Source organism: Gracilinanus agilis, chromosome 4 (genome assembly GCF_016433145.1).
Source record: "Gracilinanus agilis isolate LMUSP501 chromosome 4, AgileGrace, whole genome shotgun sequence".
NCBI classification, from domain to species: domain Eukaryota; kingdom Metazoa; phylum Chordata; class Mammalia; order Didelphimorphia; family Didelphidae; genus Gracilinanus; species Gracilinanus agilis.
This window is the reverse complement of record NC_058133.1, coordinates 64757095-64784149: the sequence shown is the minus strand read 5'-3', so window position 1 is coordinate 64784149 and position 27055 is coordinate 64757095. Positions and strand designations below refer to the sequence as shown.

Genomic DNA, 27055 nt, shown 5'->3' with positions numbered 1-27055 from the left:
ATATATTTGACTTAGTTCTCTATATATTTAAGAAACTAGGACCTTATCAGAGACATTTGTTATAAAAGATTCCCCCCACCCCCAGCCTTCTGCTTTCCTTCTAATTTTGGCTGCCTTGGTTTTGTTTGTGGAAAACCTTTTTAATTTAATAAAATCAAAATTATCTATTTTATATCTTGTAATACTCTTTGTCTCTGGTTTGGTCATAAATTCTTTCCTTAACTATAGATCAGACAAATAAGCTATCCCATTGTCCCCTAATTTATATCAGCACTTTTGTCTAAATCAGGTACCCATTTTGACTTCATGTTTGTATAATGCAGGAGATGTTGGTAGATACCTAGTTTCTGCCAAACTATTTTCCAGTTTTCTGAGCAGTTTTTCTTACATAGTGAGTTCTCTCAAAAGCTTGGATCTTGTGTCTATCAAACACTAGATTTACTACAGTAATTTATTACTGTGTATTATGTACCTAATCTATTCCAGTCATCCACTACTCTACAGTACCAGATCGTTTTGATGATTACCACTTTAAAAGACAGTTTGAGATCTAGTTGGTATAGATTACCTTCCTTCATATATTTTTTTGTTTATCCCTCTGACATTCTTGACTTTTTGTCCTTCTGGATAAATTTTATTATTTTTTCTAGCTCTACAAAATAATTTTTGCTAGTTTGATTGGTATGGCAATGAATATATACATTAACTTCGTGGAACTGTCATTTTACTACCCATGGTCAATTAATATTTTTCCAGGATTTTAGATCTGACTTTATTTGTATGAAAATAATTTTTTGATTGTGTTCATATACTTCCTGGATTTGTCTTGGCAGGTAGACTCCCAAGTATATTATATTTTCTGCAATTATTTTTTTAACCCTTGTATTTCGGTGTATTGTCTCATAGGTGGAAGATTGGTAAGGGTGGGCAATGGGGGTCAAGTGACTTGCCCAGGGTCACACAGCTGGGAAGTGGCTGAGGCCGGGTTTGAACCTAGGACCTCCTGTCTCTAGGCCTGACTCTCACTCCACTGATCTACCCAGCTGCCCCTCTGCAATTATTTTTAACAGAATTTCTCTTCCTATCTTTTCCTGCCCAGTGATTCTAAAAGATGATCTTTGAAAACTTTCCATTAATATTACTCCTTATAAATCAGATATCTGCTAAGACTTAACATTTCTGTTACATAGTTGACTCAAATTGACCAAGGTGATTTCCTTTGGAGTCATGGAACATTTAATAGAAGATTTCTAACTTGGGTATTTATAACCCTTTGATATAGGAGACCTAGACTTAGCACTATTTTTAAAATGAAGCATCTCTTTTTGACTTAAGCAATATTTCTAATCTTTTCACAAAGAAGCCTGCAGGCTCTGTCCATCATTTCTTTAATTAAAAAAATTGATTCTTCAGAGGGAGTTCTAGAAATCAGTTTCCTGTCACCCCTTCCTGCTTTCATTAGAGCAGAAAGTCTGGAAAAATCAAATGGATCTAATAATTTATAAAACAACTCACAAATAGTTTCACAGGGTCAACTCTGCTTGACTTTATAATTCTTTGAATCTTTAACACTGCTATTTGATACTTTAATAATATCTTTATTTTTATAATAAAGAAAACAGGAAAAATTTAAAAAATCCTGGATATCAAGTACCCACACATAACAAAATGTGGTACTTGGTTGTGATCCATGTATAAGGTAGTTAGTTAAATAAACCCATCCATTTCTACTGTTCACTGCTACTTATTTGTTCATTGCTTCATTTAGTATCTCTCTGAGTTCATGAAGTCCATTTTGGAGATAGATGACTAAGATTTCTAACACTGAAGGAATTCTGGCTCTAAGTAGCCTACTCTTTCCCTCAGCCTGAGTTGAGAAAAATCTCTTCTCCCTGTTGAACTGACCTTCCTTATCCCAACTACTAACCATTTACTTACACAAGCTTGGACACGTTATTATATATTGCCAAACACTTCAAAAGCAACCTGGAATAAAAATAAATATTTAAATGAACAGGATTCCACCTCTAAACCATGTTGTCTAGAGTTGAGGGTAGGATAAGGTAGCTTTACCACTTCCCCCTCCACCACTGGTGGGAGAAGAAATAGAAAGTGAAATAATTGGATGGAAAAGCATAACTGATTTTATTTAGGCAATGTTTCAGGAAAATATATGAGACAGAGGTACTATTAATTGAATTCTGGTAGTTTCATCAACCTCAGTATTTTAGTTCATCTGATCAGGTTTCCCATCACCCTTCTTCTCCTCTCTATGCAGGTTCTACCACAATGCAAAATTGCTTTCCTCACTTTCTCTCTTACATATGATCTATTCTTCTTCTTCCCCCTCCCCCAACCCCATCTCCTAAGAAGAAACATGGAGAAACAGTGGAGTTCATAGAATTCTTCTCTTTCCCATTTTTTCTGTGACTTTGTCACATCTCATCACCAGTATTCTGGGAATAAGAAAATTCTTTCTAAGGTCAAAAGCTGTGGAAACTGGGAACTCTGTGTAAAATGTTGTATACTTACACACTGACATATAAGAACTACAGTGTCTTAAGATTTACAAAGTTCTTAACTGATATGATTTCATTTTATCTTCCTAATAACTCTAGGATGTAGGAATGCATCCTCATAATCAATCAACATTTATTAAGTTCCAGGCACTGTGCTAAGTGCTTGAGATACAAAATGAGGCAGAAGATAGTTCTTTCCCTCAAGATATTGAAGTCTAATGTGAAACGCAAACAGATATATCTAAAGCAAGCTATGTAAAGGAAAAATAGGAAATAATTAACAGAGGAAAGGGTTTGGTTGTAAGAGGGGTTGGAAAAGATTTCCTGTAGAAGGTAGGATTTTAGCTGGATCTTAAAGGAAGATAAGTAGTAATCAGAGCAGAGGAGGAAGAACATTCCAGACATGGGGGGCAACCAGAGAGAATGTCAAGAGCCAAGAGATGTATTTTGTTCATGGACCATCCAGGAGGCCATTATTACTGGACTGAAGAGTATGTGTTAGAGAGGAAGGTGTAAAGATACTAGAAAGACAGGAGGAGACTAGGTTATAAATGGGTTTGAATGCCAGGATTTGCTCTTAGAAGTAATAGGAAACCACTAGAGTTTATTGGGTGACACGGTCAAACCTATGTTTTAGGAAAATAATTTCAGTAGCTAATGGATTGGAGACAGGCAGATCCATCAACAGGATATTGTAATAACTGAGGTGTAGGTGATGAATGGTGGTAGTGTTCAAGGAGAGAAGAGGATATATTCAAGAGATGCTGCAAAGGAGAAATCAGCAGTTCTTGGCAACAGGTTGAATATGGGAGGTGAGAGAGAGTGTGGAGCCAAGGATGATTCCCAGATTGAAAGCCTGATGGACTGGGAGGAAGGTTTTGCCCTCTACAATAATAAGAAAGGTAATAGTGGAAGGACGGTTTAGAGAGAAAGATGACGAGTTCTGTTTTGGATATATGGAGTTAAAGATGTTGATTGGACCTCCAGTTTGAGAGGTCTGAAAGGCAGGTGGAGATGTGAAATTGGGGTTTAGCAGAGTGAATGAGGCAGGATAGGTTGATTTGAGAATTATCCACATAGAGTTAGTAATTAAATCCATGTAGCTGATGAGATCTCCAAGTGAAGTAGTATGGAAAGAGAAGAGAAAAGAAGCTGGGAAATACCCCCATGGGATACCTCTGATTAGAGATTGTGATCCTGAAGAAGATTCAACAAAAGAGATACAGGAATAGGCAGATAGGTAAGATGAAAATCAAGAAAGAATGGTGTCACAACAACCCTGCAAGGCATTATTATTCAAATTTTACATTTGAAAGAAACTGAGACAGTTAAAAGTTAAGTGAATCACCCAGGGTCACGTTCCTAGTAAGTGTATGGGTCTGGATTTGGACTCGGTTCTTTCTGGCCTCAGGTCTAATGCCGTATTTACTGTTCCACAAAGATGTGGCAATGTCTCCAAGGAGAGTGACTATATTCATAGAATATTTATTACTGTTTTCTAAACACTGATGATATCATCTGAGCTCTTAACACCACTCTGCATCCTGCAAGAGTGCTTATCACACCTTTCATTTCTGAACATTGTTTTTGTGTCCCAGGTTGTGCTAGTGTATCCTGCTTTAAGAAAATCTAGGATGAAAATTTACACTTACAAAATAGTTGCATTAGAAAGCAACTCTTTTATAGAAAAAATTCCCTGCTTTACTGAAGAGTCCTCTAGATAATTCTTTTAAGTAGTAAGTACTGTCAGGGTTTTGAGGTGAAGATACCATTCATTAATATTCTATGCCAAGGGAGCAGTTATGTGACCTAGTGGATTGAGAGCCAGGGCTAGAGATGGGGAGTCCTGAGTTAAAAATCTAGCCTCAGACACTTCCTAGTTATGTGACCCTGGGTAAGTCATTTAATTCCTTATCATCCTTCTGCCTTGGAACCAATACACAGTATTGATTCTAAGACAAAAAGTAAGGGTTTAAAAGAATTCAATATCATGCCAACCCTTCAACCAAGAGACAACTGCATGAAATAAGGCAGTCAAGATGCAGAGGTGAAAAGTTCTACAAAGAGACATTTCTGAATGATGGAAAGAATGCTTGCTCCAGAGACCTGGTGTCTGCCTCTAATTAGCTCTGTGATTTTAGGTGACTCACTAACCTTTATGAGCCTCAGTTTCCCTATCTATAAAATGAGTGGATAAGACCAGATGATGTCTAAGGTCTCTTCCATCTCTATAATTCCAGAAGTCAGCATTACTCTTTCCATAAAATAAACAAGTAGCATGCTTAGCTTGTTCATTTTGTTTCGTTTCTTAGAGGAAGAGAAGGCATCACTGTCCATTTTCACACTATCTTCAATTCTCTTTCTCACATTTAGGTTGTGTGTTATTTAAAAACTGACAAACTTTTTTGTGCTTATTAAACTTAAACTCTGGGGAAGAAATTCACCCCATACCTGCTCAGAACTTTAAACTGAGAGCAAAGACTGATTATAAGGGCCTGGAATTTGAACCTTAAAATTGAATCAGAGTGGACTTTTAAAACCTCGGTTTTGTTTCTGTTTAAAATAAGACTTTGTATCTTGCTGCATTTTGATGATTAGTTTAGTGAATTAATTTTGTTTATTTTGCTGATTTTCCTGTTGCATTGAATCATTTTAAGTTAATGAAGTTTGTGGCTGCTAGATTAATTCTGTTTGTGATTTTATTGTAACTCCCAAATAATGAGAAAAATCTATTAGAACTGGCAAGAGGTTTTGACCAGCTTGTTAATCTGGTACTCACATTATATTTCCTACACATTTTTTAAAGTTGTAAATTGCCTTTTGTATACTGGATTTATAGGAGCACGTCTTAAGTTTTTATTCTATCTTGGTAATTGTGTTCAACCTTGGAGAGTTTGATGCCTGCCTTGAGATTTAAATTGTAATTTTATGAGAGGTCTTTTAAAAATTTACTTTAGATGCCTAGTACCCTTCTGTATAAATGATAAGGTTTATTTTAAAGAATTGTTGTCTTAAAGGATAAGCTTTACATATTTTATTGTGAAGAATTGTTGTCATATATTTTATTTTAATGTTAGCCTCTATGTTTTTATCTGAAGGATCTAGAATTTCTGAGGGTAATTTAGACCAGAAGGTTTTTTAATATAAGATTTTTGTATGAAAGCAGTAACAGAATTTGTTGAGAAACTCTTAGCCAAGGTTTAAAAGTTGTAACAAGTATATGATTTTTTGAACATCATTGTTTATTGTTTTAAAATGTGTTATTAGAAATATGGTACTGTATTTGAATATGCATTGTGAATCTGATATTTTGTAAAACCCACTTTCTCTCACAGAAAATCTCATTTTTGGGTAACAAAATCCTTCTAGTTCTAAGCTATATATATATATATATATATATTTGATTTTTAAAACATTTTTTTTAATTAGAGCAATTGATTTTTCTTTTTTCTCATCTTGTACTGGAAGTACATATATAATCATTATTTATCCTTTTTTTATTTTACAGAGATCTAAGCTTAATACAAACAGCTGAAGAGCCTTGAGACTATGGGATTGTGATTTAATGCCTCTCTGTCTGATTCCAGGAGAAGTGCCGAGCCACATGGTTACAGAGATTTGACTGAGAATCTGCATGAATTGCAGGAGTTCTATGCCAATACTTGAAGGGCTTGAAAATTGGGGTTTGAGTCCTGGAGTCCCAGTCTTTTCTAAAACTTTAGAGGGCATGGGTCCCCTCAACTTAAATTCCTAGTGAAGCACCTAAGATTGGCTATCATTTAATGGCTCATTCCCTGAGAAGGTGCAGGGAAAAATTGGATCAAAGAAAGGAATTTCTCTTATTCCTCTATATATAGAGAGAAAATAGCAATTTTTCTGTAGTCCTGGCCCTGAATGGGTAATTGCAAACTGCTTAAATCACTTTAATTAGGCCTTGATTCAAAGGCCTAAGTTTATTTTCCTTACATTTTTTTTGCACATTTTACATTTCATTCACAAGTTAATTTTTTCTCCTTTTTTTGAATTTTATTCTTTTTATTTTTTTTTTATTATTTCTTTTGCCAATTGATTTCATGCACCCCTGTGACTCACTCAGCCATGCATCCTTGGCTGACCTTTTCAGGGGAGTAATGTGTTATTTAAAATTTTCCTCAGGGGGGTGTGTGTTAAGTTTTTATAATCATACTGTCTGAATTATAATCTATATTGCAAGTCAATTTTTACTCCTTTAGAAGTAACCTCGGGGGGGGGGTAATGTATAATTCTCAGAAGAAAATGTGTTTTGTAATCTATAATGTAAAGTTTAAATTCTTTGAGAATAATTTCAGGATAAGGATTGTACCATCCCCCCAGAATCCAGACGACTGAACCTGTTTGGTGGAGGGACCAAAAGATGCCTGAAGAGCCTTCACTGGATCATGAAGACCCAAATTTGAACTTTGGGGCTCAGTGGATCTGAACTATGGGGGTTGAACGAATTGAATGCATTTATTTTGAATGGACACTCTTATGCCAGTGGGGGACTGCCCCCAAATTGGCTTTTTGTCAACACGGCTAGCTTTTTTCCTCTTTTCTTTTGGTTTAAGATCCACTGAAAAAAACCAGTCTTTTTCAACGGATCTCAGGGGGGTAATGTGTTATTTGAAATCACTTGGGATACTTGGAACTACATTTCCCGTGATCCCCAATGGGTTTCCTGTTTTGGATTACGTATTCAAGGTGAGGGACTGTTTTAAAATAGGGGGAAGTGACTTGAACTTCCCCTTTTAGCTACCTGAGCTCCAAGGTACGAAAGGTAAAATGGCTGAGGCAGGAGTTTGAATACTTACAGGCACGTGGTCTAATGATTTTATCTCTATCAGCATAGCTTTTATTAAAATACTATTCTCCCTTCTAATCTTGGCCCTCATCATTTTTAATAACAACAGTAGCTTAATTCAAATATATACTTTACTGAATAATACTCTGAAATTCTTGGGCTGAAACTTCCTCTAGAACAGGGGTCGGCAACATTTTTGGCCGTAAGAGCCATAAACGCCACATTTTTAAAAATGTAATTTTGTGAGATCCATACAGTGCTCACAGTGTGTGCTCCTGTAACAGCGCCTGAAAAAAAATTAACTTTAAGGCTCCCTCAAAAGAGCCAGATATGGCTCGAGAGCCATTTATTGCCAACCCCTGCTCTAGAAGGATTCTGGAATACAATACTATAAGGTTGTATGAATAATACTAGCATTATAGATCTCTTTCCTCAACTACCAACCAATTTATCTCATGTATCTTAGGTGCCTCACTCACGTGATTCATGAGGGAATAGTAGCTGGAAGCAATACGGATACAGATGATAGAATACGTTATTTTATCCAATACAGAAAGAAGCTTTCGGAGAGTAATCATGGACTGTATTATAACAGTTTTGTCTTTGGAGGGGAAGGCATCCACAATACATAATATTAATTCTTTGATGTTTTTCATCTGCATAAAAGAACCAGCAAATAAGACATTCTTTTATCACAATGGCAAATAGAGTAAAAACTGCTTATTATTGGTGAGTACCAGTAACCATGGGAAATGATAATCATGGCAATAGATAAGGGAATAAAAGGAAATAAGTATTTTTTTTTTCATTTAAACTCTTGCTTTCTTAGAATTGATAGTAAATATTGGTTCCAAGGCAGAAGAGTATGAAGGGCTAGGCAATTGGGGTTAAGTTACTTGCCCAGGAGCACACAGCTAGGAAGTGTCTGAGGCCAAATTTGAATCCAGAACCTCCTGCTTCCAGGCCTGGCTCTTTATCCAATGAGTCACCTAGCTGCTCCTAGACTGTTCATATACATATTTAGGCATAAGAAAATGTTAATAATGCATTGATTAAATTTAAAAGTGTGTATGCATACTTTCCCCCACCCTCACCCCAAATAGGCCAGATTATTGCCATATTGTGAAGAGAATAATATTAAGTACCCACTATGTGCCAGGGACTGTGCTAAAAGCTTTACAAAGATTTCATTTGACCCTCACAACAACACTAGGTGGTAGGTGCTATTATTTCCATTTTACATTTGAGGAAACTGAGAAAGAGAGAGTTTAAGTGACTTGTCCAGTCCTATGAACTCAAGTCTTCCTGGTTTCAGCCCCAGGACTCAATCTACCAGGCCACCAAGTTGCCTGTTGCTCTATCAATTTTGCTTGAGCACAGCAGAAGTGCAGTAGAAGGATCAAGTAATAAATTAGACTGTGGAGCTGGTGAATAGAGACTAAGAACAATAATGATAACTTGCACTTCAATAGCCCTTGAGGGCTTGCAAAGTGACACATCCACAGTCTTATTTGGACCTCAATTCACAACATTCTTGCCTACATGTTATTTCCCTATATGCAAAAATGGAAAAAAATGATATTGAAAAATAAGAAAAATAAAAGAAAAAGAAAGGAAAGAAAGGATATGAGAAAGGTGACTAGAAAGAACTTTAGAGATCCAAGTTTGTTTTTCAGGTGAAAAAACTGAGACTCAAAGAGGTTAAGGGATTTGCTCAAGGTTACACAAAAAGTAAATGGTTGAGGAGGGACTCAAACCAGATATTCTGGCAACAAATCTAATGATCTTCCCACTGCCACATACCATTATTTCAAGAGAAGGAAGGAGAGGAAAGGACATTTCTCTGTTCCATTTTGAAATGCTACTGTCTAAGGAGGAGAAAGCTGCCCCAAATCAGAAACAGAACCGGCCAAAGCCCTTGAGATCATCAGGAATGGGGTGCTGATTGATGGTTGTGCTTCCAGTCTGGGCTTGATAGTGAGTCCCAATCTCAAATTAATAACTTGATAGATATGTACAGATGGAGAGATGGTAGAGTTAGAATAGGTAAATGTAGAGAGATGAGGATCGTAGATATGTGTGGATAGATATAGAGATAATAGATGAAAGATATGTGCAGATAGACAGGTGATAGACGTCTGTGGATGGATAGATGATCTATAGATAAAATAGATACATATAATGAGGTGGTAGCTAATAGGCACATATAGATAGGTATAGAGAGACGATAGATAGATGAAAGGTATGTGTGGATAAATGTTAGATGATAGTTGAGTGTAGATAGATGGAGAAATAGATAAAATTTAGTCTCATTCCCTTCCCAGTGTTCACAAATGAAACAAAATAAATACTGTGTTAATAAGAATGATAAACAGAAGTTTGAGTGAGGTAGATTTGGATTTTGCAAAATAAAAGTTGACAAGATTTCTAAAAATAAAATATCCTTGTTTTTCCTAGATGGTTTTTATGAGGCGTTAGTTACTATTGAGTAACAATAGACTACCTGGCTAATTCACCACTGAAATACTGTTTTCAGTTCCAGGCACTACATTTTAGAAAGGGCTTTGACAAAGTGGAGCTATTGATAAATCCTAATTGACTTAACTTTTTTGCCTTTCTTTATATATCCAGTGCTCAGTGCAGTAGCACCTAAGGGGTGCTTATTAAGTATTTCTTTGTTGACCAACTATAAGGAAATGGATTTGGACTCGATGTTGACAAATAACAATTGTATGCATAAATAAATATAGACGGACTAACTTGATTAATAACTGGTGCCATGGTGGAAATCTTCTGGAGACTCAACTTAGAGACCGTAGAGTTTGGGTCATTTACCCAGATTCTGAAAAGTGCCAAAAATTCCTCTGGGAATGGATCCGTAAAGAAGTTATTCAGAAGCTAATATGAAAGAAAAAAATACATTTATAATGAGAGCAAAGGTTATATTTATGGGTACTATTATTTTCCAAATCCCAAACAAGAAGCATAGTCTGAAAAAGAATATCTCTTTTGAAAGTCCTTGTTCTTTTGCTGAAATTTAGGCTAAGAAGGTATTTTTTTACTTATGGGCCATGCAATAACATATATATGTATATATTACATATTCTAAAGATCTACTTCTTAGTGTGAAGCACTTCATGGCGTTCACTGCCACCACCTACCTCCACCTGATGATGTAAGCTTCTGCCTAGGTTCCATGGTTGGTCAAATATGCCCAAATGTACTAGATAACTTTCAACCTCTATAACTTCTTTAGGGAGAAGAGGGTAATGACTACTAGAGAAAGGATCACCCCTTAACCATACAGCAGAGGAGAGGAAAGGTTTGGGAAGGCTGTAGATCTGCTTTTGTTCAGAAGGAAGGAGGGAAGAGAATGGCTTAAATATTGACCAACCATCTGTACCCTCCATAGCAATAAGTACATAGATAATCATCTATACAGAATCATAAGAACATAGATGTAGCTGGAAGAGACCTTAAATTCACCTATATCAACCATAACTCCCATAATTTTACAGATGGAGAAACTGAGGCTGAAAGAGATTACATGATTTGTACATAGCATCACAGCTTATTGGTATCTGGAGCAGGATATGTTCTAACTCCCAGTACAGGGTCTTAGTGCCTTAGTAGGCAGCTTGGAATAGTGGAACATCAGCTCTGGAGTCAGAAGACCTAGTTTAGAGCTTCCCTTTGACACGAACTACCTCTGTGACCTTGTCTGAGTTACTTAACAGCTTGGGACTCAGTTTCTTCATCTGTAAAATGAAGGCAATTGGACTAGATGCTTCTGAGGACTTTTCTACCTCTGGAGTTATGATTTAGACGGGAACAAGAAGTCTGAAAACCCAGATGTGCACAACCTTTAAGGAAAGCCTACCTCAATGAGGAAGATGACTGTGGTGACACTGTCTTCTCTCCTTCTGGGGCCTTCCACAGAGAGCTTGTAGAGGTAATGCAAGGTCTCAGGCAACTGTGGGAAGTTAAACTCACTAAGAGTTCTGTGAAGGAGAATGTAGATTTTCTGTTAAGAAGGCAGAGCATTTAATAAGCTCTACAGAAGGATCGGGGACAATGGAATGATACTTCCCCCATCCTAGCTCACCTAACTGCCAGGGAATCACTCTCACTTCAGGAAAGGCTGTGAGCTTTGACCCAATTCCTAGTAAATTCTTTGTACTAGGTTTCCTGGGAATGATATGAAGCCTGGATCCCTTATCACATCAGTTATCTTATCAATTCTTATCTTCCCATAAAGAAAGATGACTTTCGGTCGCCCCTGGTAGAGGGAATGTCTGCACCAATAAGTCACAGTTTCATAAATTAAAGAAATAACTTATATAAAGTACTCTACACGCATAAAGGATTACATGAATGAGTAATTAAATTCCACAAGCATTAAGCCCCTGTTATGGTGCAAGGAACTGTAAGAGAGGAGCACGTTCTCTCTCTCTACTAATAAATGTTTATAAATCTGAAAATAAGCCTCCAGATTAATGATACCACTACATCAGCAAGCATTACATAAATGTTAGTTATTATTATCATTATTATCAATATCCCTATATACCAAAAGGTAATTTCCCCATGCTTTTGTGTTTTTCCCTGGCTTGGTAAGTTTCTTCTCCATTCTAGACTTCAAGATGGAAGGATGATAGTATCTATCTTGTATATATGGGCAAAGAACATTTCTATTTGATTAGCTTGATTTTTTTTACATCCACTTTTATGTCTTAACTAAATAGGTCTTTTTTGCTATTTATTTTGAGGATTTTGTAGGGTTTGAAAATAACGGGTAGTGTTACAGAGGTTAACAACTTGGGCCATAATTTTTTAAATGGATTACCCCAAAAAACCAAAATGAGCTGATGAAAATCATCAAGGGGTTTCAGAATGAAAGTCTGCTAAGGGATTTCAAAACCTTAGCTGTTATATTGACTTTTGCATGGTGTTTTAGAGTTTTAAAACATTATACAGATAATGACAATTTGAAGTAGCTAACAAGTATATTTCCACATTTTTCACATGAACCAACTATTCCTTAGAATAGGTAAGTATTTGTCCATGTTCACACTGCTAGTTAAGTATTGGGGCTTAGACTAGAACTTAAATATCTTTATTCAAATTCTAGTGTTCTTCTCATGAAGGCAGTCAAACATCCCAGAAAGCTAGCGGATTGGCTAGCTATAAAAATGACGTAATACAATTCTTTTCCTCATCATTGTCTTCCCTTCCTAATCACCAAACCAAAGAGTTAAGATTGCCCCACCTCTCTTCCATCCTTAGCATTCTCAGCTATAACTTAAGTAGGTTAAACTTGATGATGTACAAGATAACCTCTACTCTAGATTCTAGATACCAAGACAAAAATCCATTTAAAATTTGTATAAGGTCTCAACCTAGGTGGCTCAGTGGATCAAAAGCCAGGTCTGGAGATGGGAGGTACTGGATGTAAATCTGACATCAGATACTTCCTAGATGTATGATCCTTGGCAAATCACTTAATTCTAATTGCCTAGCCCTTACCTCTCTTCTGCCTTGGAACCAATGCTTCATATTGATTCTAAGACATAAGGTAAGGTTTTTTTTAAGACTGCAAATATTGAGGCAAATGTGAACCATGATTTCACATGGGTAAGGAGGCTTACATAATATATACCTAGATTTCTCTTGGAGATAGAGCACTGATCTTGGAATCAGGAAGATTCATCTTTATAAGTTCAAATATGGTTTCAGATATTTACTAGTTGTGTGATTTGAGCAAGTCACTTACCCCTGTTTGCCTTAGTTTCCTCATCTGTAAAATGAGCTGGAGAAGGAAATGGCAAACCATTTCAGAATATGTACCAAGAAAACCTCAACATGGGATCACCAAGAGTCAGTTATGACCAAAACAACTCAACGTGTTTTTTTTACCTGGCAATGAGGTAAACTCCATAGTGGTGAAATGTGACACTGGCAAATTGGTTCCAGCAATCCTTTTTGTTTAGGGCACGATCCACATTTTCTAATCCTGAAGATCTCAGGAGGATCCTCAAAGCATTCTGGGGGAAGCTAAACAATTAAAGCAAGAGCAGATTCATTACTCAAATAATACATACACACCTTACTGATCAGTCTCAAGTCTAACACTAATTTTGGTATGCAAGAGGTACGCCAGAGAAAGGTAATTAGGTGGTTTCTAGTTCCATGGAGGATGGACTCTGAAGAAGTAAATGTAAAATTCTTTGTTCCACAAGAGATTAAAAAAACTATAAGCAAGAGTTTTCTAATAGGATGAGGAGATAAATAATAATAAATCAACAATAGATGGGGAGTGATCCTGGGCAAGTCACAACCTCAACTGCCTAGCCCTTTCTGCTTTTTGCTTTGCAACTGATATTCATTATCCATTCTAAGACAGAAGGTAATGGTTTAAAAAAATAAAAAGAATGAGTTCTCATCTAAGGAAAGTCAGAGTAGTATAGCCCTGGATTTGAAATCAGGAGACCTTGATTTAAATCAAGTAGTTTTCAAAATCTAAGGTATTGTGATTATAGGCATGTTGATCCTACTGCTTACTAGTCCTATGATGATGTGGGTGAAAATTTCTCTGAGCCTAAACATTCTCAATCATGAAGAAGGGTCATAATACTAAGTTTACCTATATGCAAAGCTATTTTAAGAATATAATAATAATTTCTAACCTGTTTGTATTACAATGAGGCTTCTCCACTAGGACCCAGAAATATTATTGGGAAAATCTCACCATCTTGCAAGATCCCATCAGCCTTAGTACATCACATTTTATATAATGTTTGCTCTATGCCAAATATTATCTCATTTGATTTTCACAAAGCTCTGTAAGTAGGTGATATTATCCCCATTTTTACAAGTGAGAAAACTGAATACTTAGTGACTTGCCCAGGATCACATGATTAGTAAGAGTCTGAGGCTTATATTTGAACTCAGATCTTCCTGATTTCAGGCACTAGGGTTTTATCCACTGTCCTTCCTAACTGCTTTTTAAGTGAAAGTTTTTCTTATTTTCCCAGTTCCCCATTCCTAGTTGTTAATACTCTCTCCTTAAATGTTCTCATAATTATATTTTTATGTAAATTTTATACCCTCCCCCATTGAATGTAAACTCCTTGGGGAAAAGGAATATTTGAGATTGCCCTTTGTTTATGAGGTTCCCAACACACAATATCTTCTACCTAGCAAGTAGAAGAAATAGGTGTTTGTTGAATTGAACTGAATTTTGCAGAGATCTAATTATGTCATTCTTCTGCTCAAACTCAGTGGCTCCCTATTAATAATCTAGTAAAGCTAAAGTGTAAGAATCCTAAATTAGGCAGCTAGGTAGTGAAATGGGAAGATCACTGTATCTGGAGTTAGGAAGACGCAAGTTCAAATCCAGATTCATGTATTGACTAGCTGTGTGACCCTGGGAAAATCACTTAACTTTTGTTTGCCTACTCTGTTTCCTTAAGTGAAATGGGAATAATAACAATACTCAACCTTGCAGGGTATGTATAGTGAGGATAAATAAGATACTATGTAGAAAGTATCTAGCACAAAGTAGGTACTTAGTAAATGCTTATTCTGTTCTCTAGTATTTAAAGAAAGTCCTCTAAAATTCCAGACCACTCAACATTTTTAGCTTTATTACATATCTTCCCCTTTATTCACTGGATACACTACTTCCTCTTTGGACACATCTTGTTCTGACTACCTTGTCTCCATGGTTTATTCATCATTCCCAATAACTAAAATGTCCTGCTCTTCCTTTAAAGATCAATTCCATGGAACTTTATCTGTCAATCCTCCTCTGATCTACCCAGTGGGTAAAGTGTACCTTTGGACCCAACAAAACATTTTGTTTTCACCTCTGTTCTGAACCTACAGTGGTGTATGGATTACTCTGGTCAAATGGCAATTTTGATATGATTTACTTTTAATGACAGCACTGATCAACTATTTGTGTTCCTGCTGATACTAGGATATCTCAAAAGCTCTACCCTTGACCAGATGAAAACAGAATGAGCTGTCTACTTTCTGACATATATTCTTTGATCCAGTGACACTGACCTCTAGGCTATTCCAGGAACAAGACACTCCATTTCTTGGTTCTGGACATTCCTTCTGGCAGATCCCATTCCTGGAATACTCTTCCTCACCCAATTTGACTACTAATTTCCCTGTCTTTCTCTGAGTCCCACCTTCTACAGGAAGACTTTCCCAATCCCTCTTAATAACAGTATCTTTCCTCTGCTAATTGTTTTCTATTTATCCTGTATATAACTTGCTTTGTATATATTTGTTTGTGTGCTATTTCCCTTATTAGACCCATTTACCTCAGTTTCCTCATCTGCAATATGCTCTAGAATAGGAAATGGCCAACCACTTAGAAAACCCCAAAGGGAGACATGAAAGGATACACATGACAGAAATGATTGAACACCATCAACATACTTGAGAGCATGGACTGTCTTTTGCCTCTTTTTGCAACCCAAAAGTATTACCACACTGCCTGGCACATGGTTGATATATGTTTCATGGTTGATTGGTTAGTTTCTCCACTTTTAGTTAGTAATTTGTCAGTTAAATGTTAGATTTCATTCCATAGGCATATGTTTCATGGTTCCCCATTGTTAGTTTTATAACTGTTTGGTTTTAAAGAATGGCTATTACTCTTGGGAAATGTGTAAAAGTTATAATTCTTTTAAGTATACTACATGACTTCTAGACATATGTCAACATAAGAAATTAAGCAATTTAAGGATCATTGAAGTCTGTAATAAAAATAGATGTCATACTGCAAAGGAAAATGAGATTGAAAAAAAATTAAATCAAGAACCAACAAGTAATTATTGCAAAAGATCCTAAGGAATGCTCAGAAAATAAGCAAAGACCTTCAGCAAGAACTGGCAGGTGTATGGGGTTGTCATACCTCTACCACTATGGCTAGACTTCTTAAAGTTGGAAGGGACATCAAGAACAATGAAAAAAAAAATCTTGGCATGTGCAAGACAATACAAATACTGGAGTACTGAAGATTTGAAAAAATAAAGGCTTTTTGTTCTTTTTTCATTGAAGATTATACTAAAATTGTTGTCAGAAGGAGTCTAGGTGAGCTTGTAAGATTTGGGCATCATTGTCAAAGTGTAAAACATCTACTTCTACTCCCCAAAAAATATTTTTGAAGATTTTTTAGAACTTTTAGTAGATCAGAAAGTCTTATGTACCTGGAAGGAATGATGAACTTGGATAAATATGGCATTACACTGAGAAGCTGAATGTTTCTATAAGCACTAAAATTCCAAAAAGGAGATGGAACATGACAGAATAGCTTTTGCCATTTGGAAGGATTAAGAAATTCACTTAATGAAATGAGCAGAACCAGAAGAACATTATGCACAGTAACTGAAACATTGTGAGATGAGCAAATGTAATAGACTGGTACTAATAGCAATGCATTGATCCAGGACAATTCTGAGAGACTTATTTATTTATTTATTTATTTATTTGATTGTTTATTTATTTGTTTGTTTGTTTGTTTTAAACCCTTAACTTCTATGTATTGGCTCCTTGGTGGAAGAGTGGTAAGGGTGGGCAATGGGGGTCAAGTGACTTGCCCAGGGTCACACAGCTGGAAAGTGTCTGAGGCCAGATTTGAACCTAGGACCCCCTGTCTCTAGGCCTGACTCTCAATCCACTGAGCTACCCAGCTGCCCCAATTCTGAGAGACTTATGAGAAAGAATGCTATCCACAGCTTGAGAAAGAACTTCTGGAGTAGAAAGTCAAAAGAAAACATATGATTTATCAGTTGTTCATATGGATATATGATTTGGGGTTTGGGTTTTGAAAGATTACTCTATTCAAAAAAAGAATAATATGGAAATAAGTTTTTAATAATAATACATGTTTAACTAAGTGGAATTACTTGTCAACTCTGGGAGGAGTGGGGGGGAGAGGGGAAGGAGACAACATGAATCATGTAACCATGAAAAAAAATAAAACAAACAAAAAAGACATTCCCTCAAGAGATAGTTCAAAAATTGCCTTAATATCTTGTAAACTCACCTAATTTAGTTCCTTTTGAAAAATAATGTTATGATAAAAGTTCAGTTTCAGAAAGTGGGGGAAGAGGCTGCTTGTGAAAAGTATATTTGATATCCATAGAGAATATGGGTTTTCAAAGAGGACTTGCACCTCTGATGTGAGGGTTTGCTGAGCGCTTTTCAGGGCTTCTCATCCATTCTTGGTGCCCACCTGGCACCCAATTCTCATCTGTGGCCCCAAGAAGCTGTAACATGTGCAGTAGCCACAACCTGGAAAAACCATCTCTTTAGATGGGCTAAATCAGTTTGAGGGCAACTGACAGACCTCAAACCTGTCAGTGAGTTGGCGGGGAGTGTCTACCCCAAACTTGACTTCTTCCAGTGGAATGAGCAGATGAGAACAATTTATTGCAAAAGCTGTAAAGATGCCTGAAGCAGGCACTATGAAACACTTAGACCTTGATCAGACACTGAAGAAGCCAAGGCCATCCACTGTTGTCTCGGGCCATCACCATTCACCTTGACTTTTATCTTACCATTGGACTTTGATGACTCTAAAAGAGAGAATGAAGCCAACAGCTTTGTATGGCTCAGGTTAAATTAAATCCAGTTTATGCACAAGTCAGGACATTACCCAGCGGTGTCACTGGCCCACTTTAAAAATGAAGGACAGGACAATTTAATATCCAATACATAAAAAGGTATGGTTTTATGATGAAAAATTAAAGAATATATGTTAAAAATCTTGTGAACTAAGTGGAAATTAGATAAATAAATGAAAAGAACCAAAAGGAAGATATAGTGCATATTGAAAACTTTTTAAAGATGTGAAATGTTATGGTATAGTAATAATAATAATAAGAATTAATGATAATAACTAACATTTATATAGTGCTCTATATGTGCCAGGCACTTTGTGAAGTGCTTTAATAATTGTTAACTCAATTGATACTCACAACAACCCTGGAAGGTAGATGCTATTTTCATCCCTACTTTATAGATGAGGAAACTGAGGCAGAGATTAAGTGACTTGTCTAGGGCCACACAGCTAATAAATACCTGAGGCTGAATTTGAACTCAGATATTTCTGACTCTGGGCCCAGACAACTAGAAGCATTTAGAGCAGAAATGTCAAACAAGTAGGTTACAACACCCTTAAGTGTTACCAGATTAAAATGCAATTGGGATATATTTAACAAAATAAATAAAAATACAACAAAATATTGATAATGCTAATTTATAGCTTTCTGAGGCAATATGCAAGGATAATTTGAGTTTGAAAGCTACTGATATAGTGTATGTCAATAAACTGAATTATTTTACTTTGTCCCAATTAATTTGCCCAATTTTATTGTGTATGATTTATCTATTTCATGTGTCACTATTCCCTACTAGTTTGCAAACTCTAAGAATGAAAGGATTGTGACTTATCTAAACTTTGCATTTTTCTTTGGAGTTAGCAAAGTATTCTCCACATAGTGGATGCTTTATGTGTGTTTGTAGAATTGAATTGGGTTAATTGAATTTGGAACTTTTGGGTAGCAATGTTTTGGTTCTCATATTCGAGGCTCTTTCTACGCCTTTCACATACATACATATAAACAAACCTATGTACATACATGGACAGTATGAAGTGACCAGGGCCTTAACCAGGGCATTCTCTCTTTCATAGACAAAAATATAATGTTTACATAGCACAGGGGTTCTTGGCATTTTTTGTGTCATGTGCTCCTTTGGCAATCTGATGGACTTATGAATCATATGGACCTCTTCTTAGAATAAAAATAAATTTAAAAAATTTAAAAATATGAATAAAATAAAATACAAATACAACAAATACAAATACATAAGTACATACACATAAATACATAAATACAATAAAAATAAAATACAAATACAATAAAATATAAAGGCAAAGAAAGAAAACCAATCATACTGAATTATTGTTAAGAAAATACTTTTTATGAAAAAAGCCTAAAAATTCATAGACCCCAAGTCTAAAAATCCTTGACAAAGAAGAGGACTATTTTTGTCGCCATCACATGAAAGAACTCATGTTATTCTTTCCCTTTTGGGAGAGTGAAAGAATACATTACCTATACTGTGCTATAGGAAATTCTACATAAGCCAAAGAGGGAAGCATTGGATGCTTGGTGGTGCTTTAAAAACTTCACTAATCCTCCTTAGTATTGACATCTTACCGCTGGGTGTTATCATTTTTTTTGTAGTGCTGCTGACAGCTATAATGGAGTTGTAGTATTAGGTCTATTAAAAGCTCAGGGAAAAATCGGGCTATTGCTTTCTTGTACTCAGGGACAGGGAGTAAGATACACAGAGCCTGGGCTGCCTGGAAAAAAGAGAGAAAGAAAAGAAAAAATGAGACCCAATTGTGATTCTGTTTTTTTCTATTTTCACCTTTCTCTCACATCAACCAATCTTTTTTTTTTTTTTAAACCCTTAACTTTCGGTGTATTGTCTCATAGGTGGAAGAGTGGTAAGGGTGGGCAATGGGGGTCAAGTGACTTGCCCAGGGTCACACAGCTGGGAAGTGGCTGAGGCCAGATTTGAACCTAGGGCCTCCTGTCTCTAGGCCTGACTCTCAATCCACTGAGCTACCCAGCTGCCCCCATCAACCAATCTTAATGAATTATGGATTTGGATTTAGAGAGCTGTTGGCTTTGATCATTTTTGAAATCTATGATTCTATGTGAGTATAAAGGTGAACTGGACTTGGTATAGGGAAATACTGCTTTGGTCCAGGGCATGGATACCTTGGTGATGGTCATGTTTGGGGCATCACGCCTCATGTTCCCAGTCTTTCAATAGCTATCACTCACTGGGATTGCCATACTGAATGGCAAGAGTCATGAACCTGGGTACAAGGGCCTGAGTAATAGAATTTAGGAGTTAGGGAGCAGCAGATATAAGAACCAGCAGCAACTGGACCTCCTTGTTCCCACCTTCTCCCCAGTACCAACAGTCACACTTTTTTCTGTTCTCCCATCTCCAGCTGCCTTTCCATGCCTTACCAAACTGGTTTTGCTCCTGGTAAAACAAGTGTCAATTTGAAATAGATAAAGTTTAGGATACTGATTTATTTCAATGATTTACTTTAGTGAGAACTAATCCCAGTTAACAGCAGGTCTAATAGCTAAGTCAAACCCAAATGATTATTTACTATGAGATTTATTTTCTCATAGAATCAATGAGAAGCTAATCATTTATTAATGTAACAAACATAAATTTAACATAATTTTTAAAGAAGCTAATGATTTAGATATAGGAAAATATGAAATGATAAATGTTTTATGAGAATAGGAATACTTATTTAGAAATCATAAGTATAAAATCCCTTTCTGTTTAATGGAAACTCTCCTTATAGCCCTTGCAACCACAAAGCCGCAAGATTCTGGTTATTTTTTACAAAAGACTGTAAATCTCTTATTGCACTATGTCTGTTAAGATTTACAAAAGTTCACAGACTGTTAGACCCAGCTGGCATAGTGCAAATTATTGTTATTATGAAAAAATTTTTGCATAAGAAACAAATTTATAAATCCTCAACTTCTCTTTTATTTTGTTTTGCATATATCATAAAGCCTGCTATAACTCCCCCTGTTGTAAATCTTGCCCTTTCCACAAGTTACTCTTTCTTTATCATAAAAGAAGCTCTGTGAAATAGTTAGGGATCTCTGATCAAACTGAGAGGTCAGATGACACCACTTGATTGATTGTTAACAGCAGGCCTTTATAATAATATAACAAACAATTATAATAATATAACAATATTGTTATAATAATATAACAAATCAAGCAATTCAATCAATTATTTTCAGAAGCTTATTTTTCCCAGTCTTTTCCTTTTTTGGTGAAGAAATTTATTTTTAACAATTATAGCTCTGCAATGACAGATCTCAAAATAGGCAAGCGCCATGAAGAGCTCAGCATTGCTGCAGGTAATACTCAGCACCTTAGAAATAGTGGACATGAGACTTACTACCACAGGCATCATGTTGGCAGTATCAAGGGAAAAACGCTTTCGAATCTTATTGCTTTCTTCCACTTCTCCAGGCTTCCCCTTCAGCACAATCAGGATTGTCTTTAGCACAAGACATGAGGATTTTGATTCTGTACTGACTGCTTTCCACATCTTCAGCACTGATCTAAAGAGTAGTTCCCCCCACAAAAGAAAATAGATTAAAAAAAATCCATTGTGGACATTCATTTTTCATTTGGCACAGCATGGAAGTGTACCCAGGTCACCAACTGAGGTCATCTCACCACTTACTAGCAGTAACTGCTTTGTTCTTCCCATTTGGAACCTACAGACTCTGTATGAGACCTGAAGGACTGTACTTTGGTCCTCCAGGATCTGTGACCCCAATAAGTTGATATTCTTACCATTGGAGCTCCCATCCTTGAACCTAAACTAGTTGATTAGAGATGGACTGAGTACAAACTAGATCAATTAGCCCTCTCTAGCTAGTGGCTTTTCCTAGTGAGACCATATTTTTACCTTCATATCTCATCTAGCCATTCATCAAGGATATCTGTTCATTTTGTGTCCTTCTCCTCTAAATATCATCCCCTCATAAGTGTTAAAATTAATGGTTTGGCTAAATATATTAAAATTATAAATCTTTTATTTTTAAAGTAGAGAAATACAAAAGGTTAGAAAAGACATTAACTTATCTAACCAAATATTGTTCCAATGCTTGGCACAGCCAGGACTTGTTAATTTAATTATAGGTAGGATCTGTTTTCTGGGGATTTTGAGGTACCCTCTTAAACTTCAGTCCTTCCTTGATGTTATTCTCAGCTTATTTTCTACATTTTTATCAGTTTCAGTTCTTGGAGGATGATGTTGTGGTCTGAGGGATGAGAGCTCTGAGTGCCCTTTCCCCCTCATGATTCAATTGACTCTTGAGATTCTGATAGCTCAAAGAAGTGCTTTAGGCTTGATTGTAAGCTTTTGGTCTTACTCTGGTCTTGATCAGGTCAGGAACTACTTAAATTGTAGACTTGGGTTTAGGTATAAGTTTTTAGTCTTGCTGTGTACTTGTTTTAATCAGGCACACACTTGATTGTCCTGTCTTGGAGCTGCACCCTGAGCTTTAGACAAAATGATCAGTACTTAGTACTATCAGCCACCCCAAACTGTGAACTATGTCCTCATTTCAAGCCTAGACTGGGACTCCTGGCTTCTCTCTGGGCTCAAATGGAGCAGCTTTAGCCCAGACTACCCTGAACTGGGATTCTGGACTTCTCCACAGGTTTGATATTTTAAAGGGTGTGGGTTGGCTTTGTTGAAGGCAAATTCATAAACTAAGACTTTAGAAATTTAAGTAAGATAGCAGCCACACTGTCAGGCAAGACCTGAAGGTTCCAATGATGGAATAGTGGCTAGGAAGGAAGTCTAATCCTGGAGAGAGACTCTGATATGGCCAAGGGCAGTTAAGATGCTTGTTTAACTTTCTCCAGTGACGAGTCCAGGAAAGTGGATTTGTCACTTACAAGAAGTCATCTATACTGTGAGGAAGTTCAGGTTTGAGCACCTTAGCTCTGGAGGGTAAATCTTCAAGCTGGTTCAGCTCCCTATCTTCATCTATTTGTGGATTAATTTCTGTGGATCCTAGAAAGCTGTGAACATTGCTGGATCAGAAGTGGACTTCTGCAGTGAGACTCACATTCCCTTCTGACCTTACAGGCTGGACCTGTCAGCCTGAACTTAGAACTAGTGTAGTTTTGTCCCACCTCTTTAGTCCTGAGATTACCCATTAGAAATTAGTTTAGTCTGTCCATTCCCTCAATACCTAACCCCTAAGCTTTAATAAACAGTTTTCCCTTACTTTCTGTACCTTCCTCCAAGCCCAAGAAATAATGCACAGAAAGATAACCTTCAACCCTTGTCTTTCCCCCGGCTAGACTGACCAATAAGCTGGCAACTGTCATTCACCAACCAATGTGGTTTTACTCAACTCACACATCTCCTGGGTAGGTTCTCAGTTATCCTGTGTATCCTGTCACTTGTGGGTGTGTGGATGTGTCCTGGTTGTGTGTGTGACCCTTGTGTTATACTGTGAAGGTAGTTACCTATTTCAACTTGGACCACTATTTGCTCAGGTAGGATCTTAGGGTCTGAATGTTGGATTAAGTTTAGATTCTCAATCTGGGACAGCAGGTGTGAGGTGGGGGTGGGGGTATGTGACTTGCTCTTGGCTTGCTCTTCACTCTTTACTATAATCTTGCTGAATGTGATCTCTTCTCACCCCAGTGTCCCAGATGTTCTCTGCCTACCTTTTGGGTTTTTCTTTTCTTGAAAGTTGTTTCAATCTGTCTCCTTACTGGTTCTTTTGCTCCTATATTCATTTTGTGGCAATATATAAATATTGGTTGGTGACTCTGAAACTGCTCTGGTTTCTCTGCCAACTTGACTCCACCCCCAGAAATCTCTTCTTAGAACTTTTTGGAAAGGTTTGTTAAGATTCCAAAGGAAAGTGAATCTTGCAAATCCATTTTTCTCTCATACTTCTAAGTATTGCCAACCCTCTAGTCAGAGATCTCTGATTTATGATCCATGTATTCCACTTCTTTAAGCAGTTATATTTTCCTGACTTCATCTATGGATTTAGATACCCCCCCCACTCCACCCGCACTAATCCAATGGCTTGGTATAATTGTGGCATTAAGCACCAAACAGGAGTATTTATCAGAGAAGATGATGGCTAACCATTAAAGTCACTATTGCTGCTGGTCCAGATTTCTATTGTTCTCTCCCTAGAATCCTAACCTCTATTATCTAATCTTTCTGTGCCAGAGTTTCTGATCCAATTCCCAGTCAACTTCCTTACCCATAATGTCTTATCAGTACCTTGGTTCTCTTTGCTATTATGTTGCCTACACTAATTCTTTCTGTTTTATATCTTAAATTCTGACTACCTCTGGCCTCTCAGACCACCATTATCCTCAGCTCTGCCTCCTTTCATCCTGACTATGCATGTAGACTTTGACCTAGCCTTTTACTTGGCAGTCCATTGCTTACTCTGGAATCTCATTCTCTTTTCCCTCCTCCCTTCCATCAAGGCTGATATTTCTTACTTCGAATTGTTTCTCCACCTAGATAGGCTGGTAATACCTAATCACCTAACTGTCCTTTTTAGATGCTCAATTTTTAGACCCACTCTGACCTAGAATCAGACGCAAAGGAAATAGAGTAGGGAAGGATCATTTAGTCTTATCCTTTGGTTTTCATATGAAGATACTGAGACCCCTAGAAGGGTGACATATATGAGCAGAGGCAGAAATCCTGACTCCTATACCATGACCTTCCCCAAAAGAAAATCCTAGTCCTAGCCTCATTTCATTGTTGTCTAAGTTTTAGTCCTGAAATTTATAGATTTTTGTCTGGAAATTCTCTAAATTGGCCCAATTCTAGTATTCCATCCCTTTCTATTATCTTCACATTGATTTGCTAGATTTGCACTCTATTTTCAATAAGTTAGTGAGCTAGAATTTATTATACATCTCCTGTGTGCCAGGCACTGTGCTAAGTTCTGAGGATACATAAAAGGCAAAATCCAGTTCCTGCTTTCAAGGAACTCACAGTCTAATGTAGAAGACAACATATTAACAACAAAATATAAACAAACTATACACAGATGAAATTGGAGAAAATCAAGAGGTAGCAGACAATTGCCTTAAGGGGGGATCAGTAATCTTGAGTATTGTTCTTTCCAAATAAAAACTTTCTATCCTTTTCTTTGACTTCTTTTATAAAAGGCTCAGTTATTAAATTTTCTCTTGCACATTCCTGTGCCCCACCTTTTCCTTTTTCAAAACTCTCAGGTCAGATAGCTTGGATGTGTGAAACTGAAATTTTGAGGTCTCTTATCTAAACTTCCTTTGGAAGTTTAGTTAGTCTTTCAAACTATATTTCCCATGATTCCTGGCTTATGTAAATGATGTAGGCAGTTATGTAATGACGTGGATCAGAGGTTAAAAATGAGTGGCTGGACTTGCTCACTCTCTTTTTCTGGCTGAAGCAGTATGAGGAAGGAGGTAATGGCGGGTCTTTTAAATTGACTCTTTGCATGGCATGTGGCTTCGATTTTCTAATGACTACCAATAAATCTTTTACAACCCTAATATTTTTAAATTTATCCTTTTATATCCATTTTATTTCTTACAGATCATAATGGACATTAAGGGCACAGATAACTGAAAACTTTCATTCATGGCCAAGTGGACATTTTATACCATTCCATAGATGATCCAAATCTTCCCTCAAGAAAAATAAGAAAATGCCCATTTGTCAGGGAAGTCCACTACAGTTTTAAGGGACAATGAATAATCTCTCCTTATAATATGGGTATTAATAAAGCAACATACACAATCTTTGGATGAACAACTCCTCAATAAAAAACACTTTCTTACCTGTCAACTGGAAGCACATAGTCTAGAAGTTGAAAGACAACTTTCTGAGGAACTGAACGAGCCAACAAGGCAATTATTTGCAGCAATGTTTGCTTCAGGTCGATAGGTAAATTAGCATTCAATTGAGTATGAATAAAATCCACAATCCTAGCCACCTGGAAGAGAAACAGCATATCAGGAACTGTCTCCTCTGATGGTTTTCCTATTGTTTCAAATATGAATGGTATGGCACTTAGCTTCTTAAGGTTCTAGCAAAACTCTGTAGAATTTACCTATCTAATAATGTAAATCAAGAACGAGAGTTAAGAATTCAAACCTCTTAATTCAACAACAGGAAGAATAATAAACTGGGGGAAAGAGTAAAACAAAGCATTTTATGCTAAAAAATGTTTTAGGGGTAGAAATAAATCTGCAGGTCCTTAAATGACAAAATCAGATCTATTCATTGTAAAATTCCTTGAAAGTATGTCTTGGAAGTTAGTTCAGTTGCCACCTCCTACAGGAGGTCTTTCCTGTCAACCTGATTTCTAATGGTTTCTCTGGGGCTGAGCATAGTGCCTGGAACACAGTAAGAACTTGACTCAAAAACTCAAATTACTTATCATGTAAATGTTTCCCCCAATTAGAATCAAGCTCTTTTGAGAGGAGCTGTTTTTCATTTTGCCTTTCTATATACAGAAGTCAAAACAGAGCCTTTCACATAGTAAGCACTTAAGTAAATGCTTAATGATTTTACTGTCAGTTCTATAATGACCAATGAAGTTATGTCGGGTCTGTGAACCAGTTAAAATAACTTCTCATTGACCAACCCCATTCAAGTATTATCTGGAACATGATCTTAATGTTGATGACATTATTTTCACTTAATATAAGTTTTCTTATTTAATCTTCACAAAAATGCTAGTCAGATGGGTAATGTTTTACCCCTTCTCTCTTGTTCTCTTTTTGATAATCTCTACTTTGCCTCATCATTCAGCTAAAACTTCTCTTTCCAAAGCTACATTTAATGATTCTTTTTTTAAACATTTATTAATATTCATTTTTAACATGTTTACATGCTTCATGCCCCTACTTTCCCGTTCACCCCCACCCCCTCGCACTCCCCCCACCCATAGCCAATGCGCATTTCCACTGGTTGTAACATGTGTCATTGTTCAGGGCCTATTTCCAAATTGTTGTTAGTTGCATTGGTGTGGTAGTTTCGAGTCTACATCCCCAATCATGTCTGCCTCAGCCCATG

The 27055-nt window shown here is 36.6% G+C and overlaps 1 protein-coding gene across 1 annotated transcript in view; it reads right to left on the bottom strand.

Moving 5' to 3' along the window:
* Positions 1–7754: 7754 nt before the first annotated feature.
* The window catches only part of MROH9 (maestro heat like repeat family member 9), a 53922-nt gene continuing 34621 nt past the window's right edge, over positions 7755–27055 (bottom strand). Inside the window, exons 9-16 of the mRNA XM_044674879.1 lie at positions 25816–25970; positions 21380–21545; positions 19584–19729; positions 18787–18808; positions 13255–13382; positions 11219–11339; positions 10099–10236; positions 7755–7994 (exon numbers count right to left, since the gene is read on the bottom strand). Coding sequence (XP_044530814.1) covers positions 7755–7994; positions 10099–10236; positions 11219–11339; positions 13255–13382; positions 18787–18808; positions 19584–19729; positions 21380–21545; positions 25816–25970 — 1116 coding nt within the window. The remainder of the gene's footprint in view (positions 7995–10098; positions 10237–11218; positions 11340–13254; positions 13383–18786; positions 18809–19583; positions 19730–21379; positions 21546–25815; positions 25971–27055) is intronic.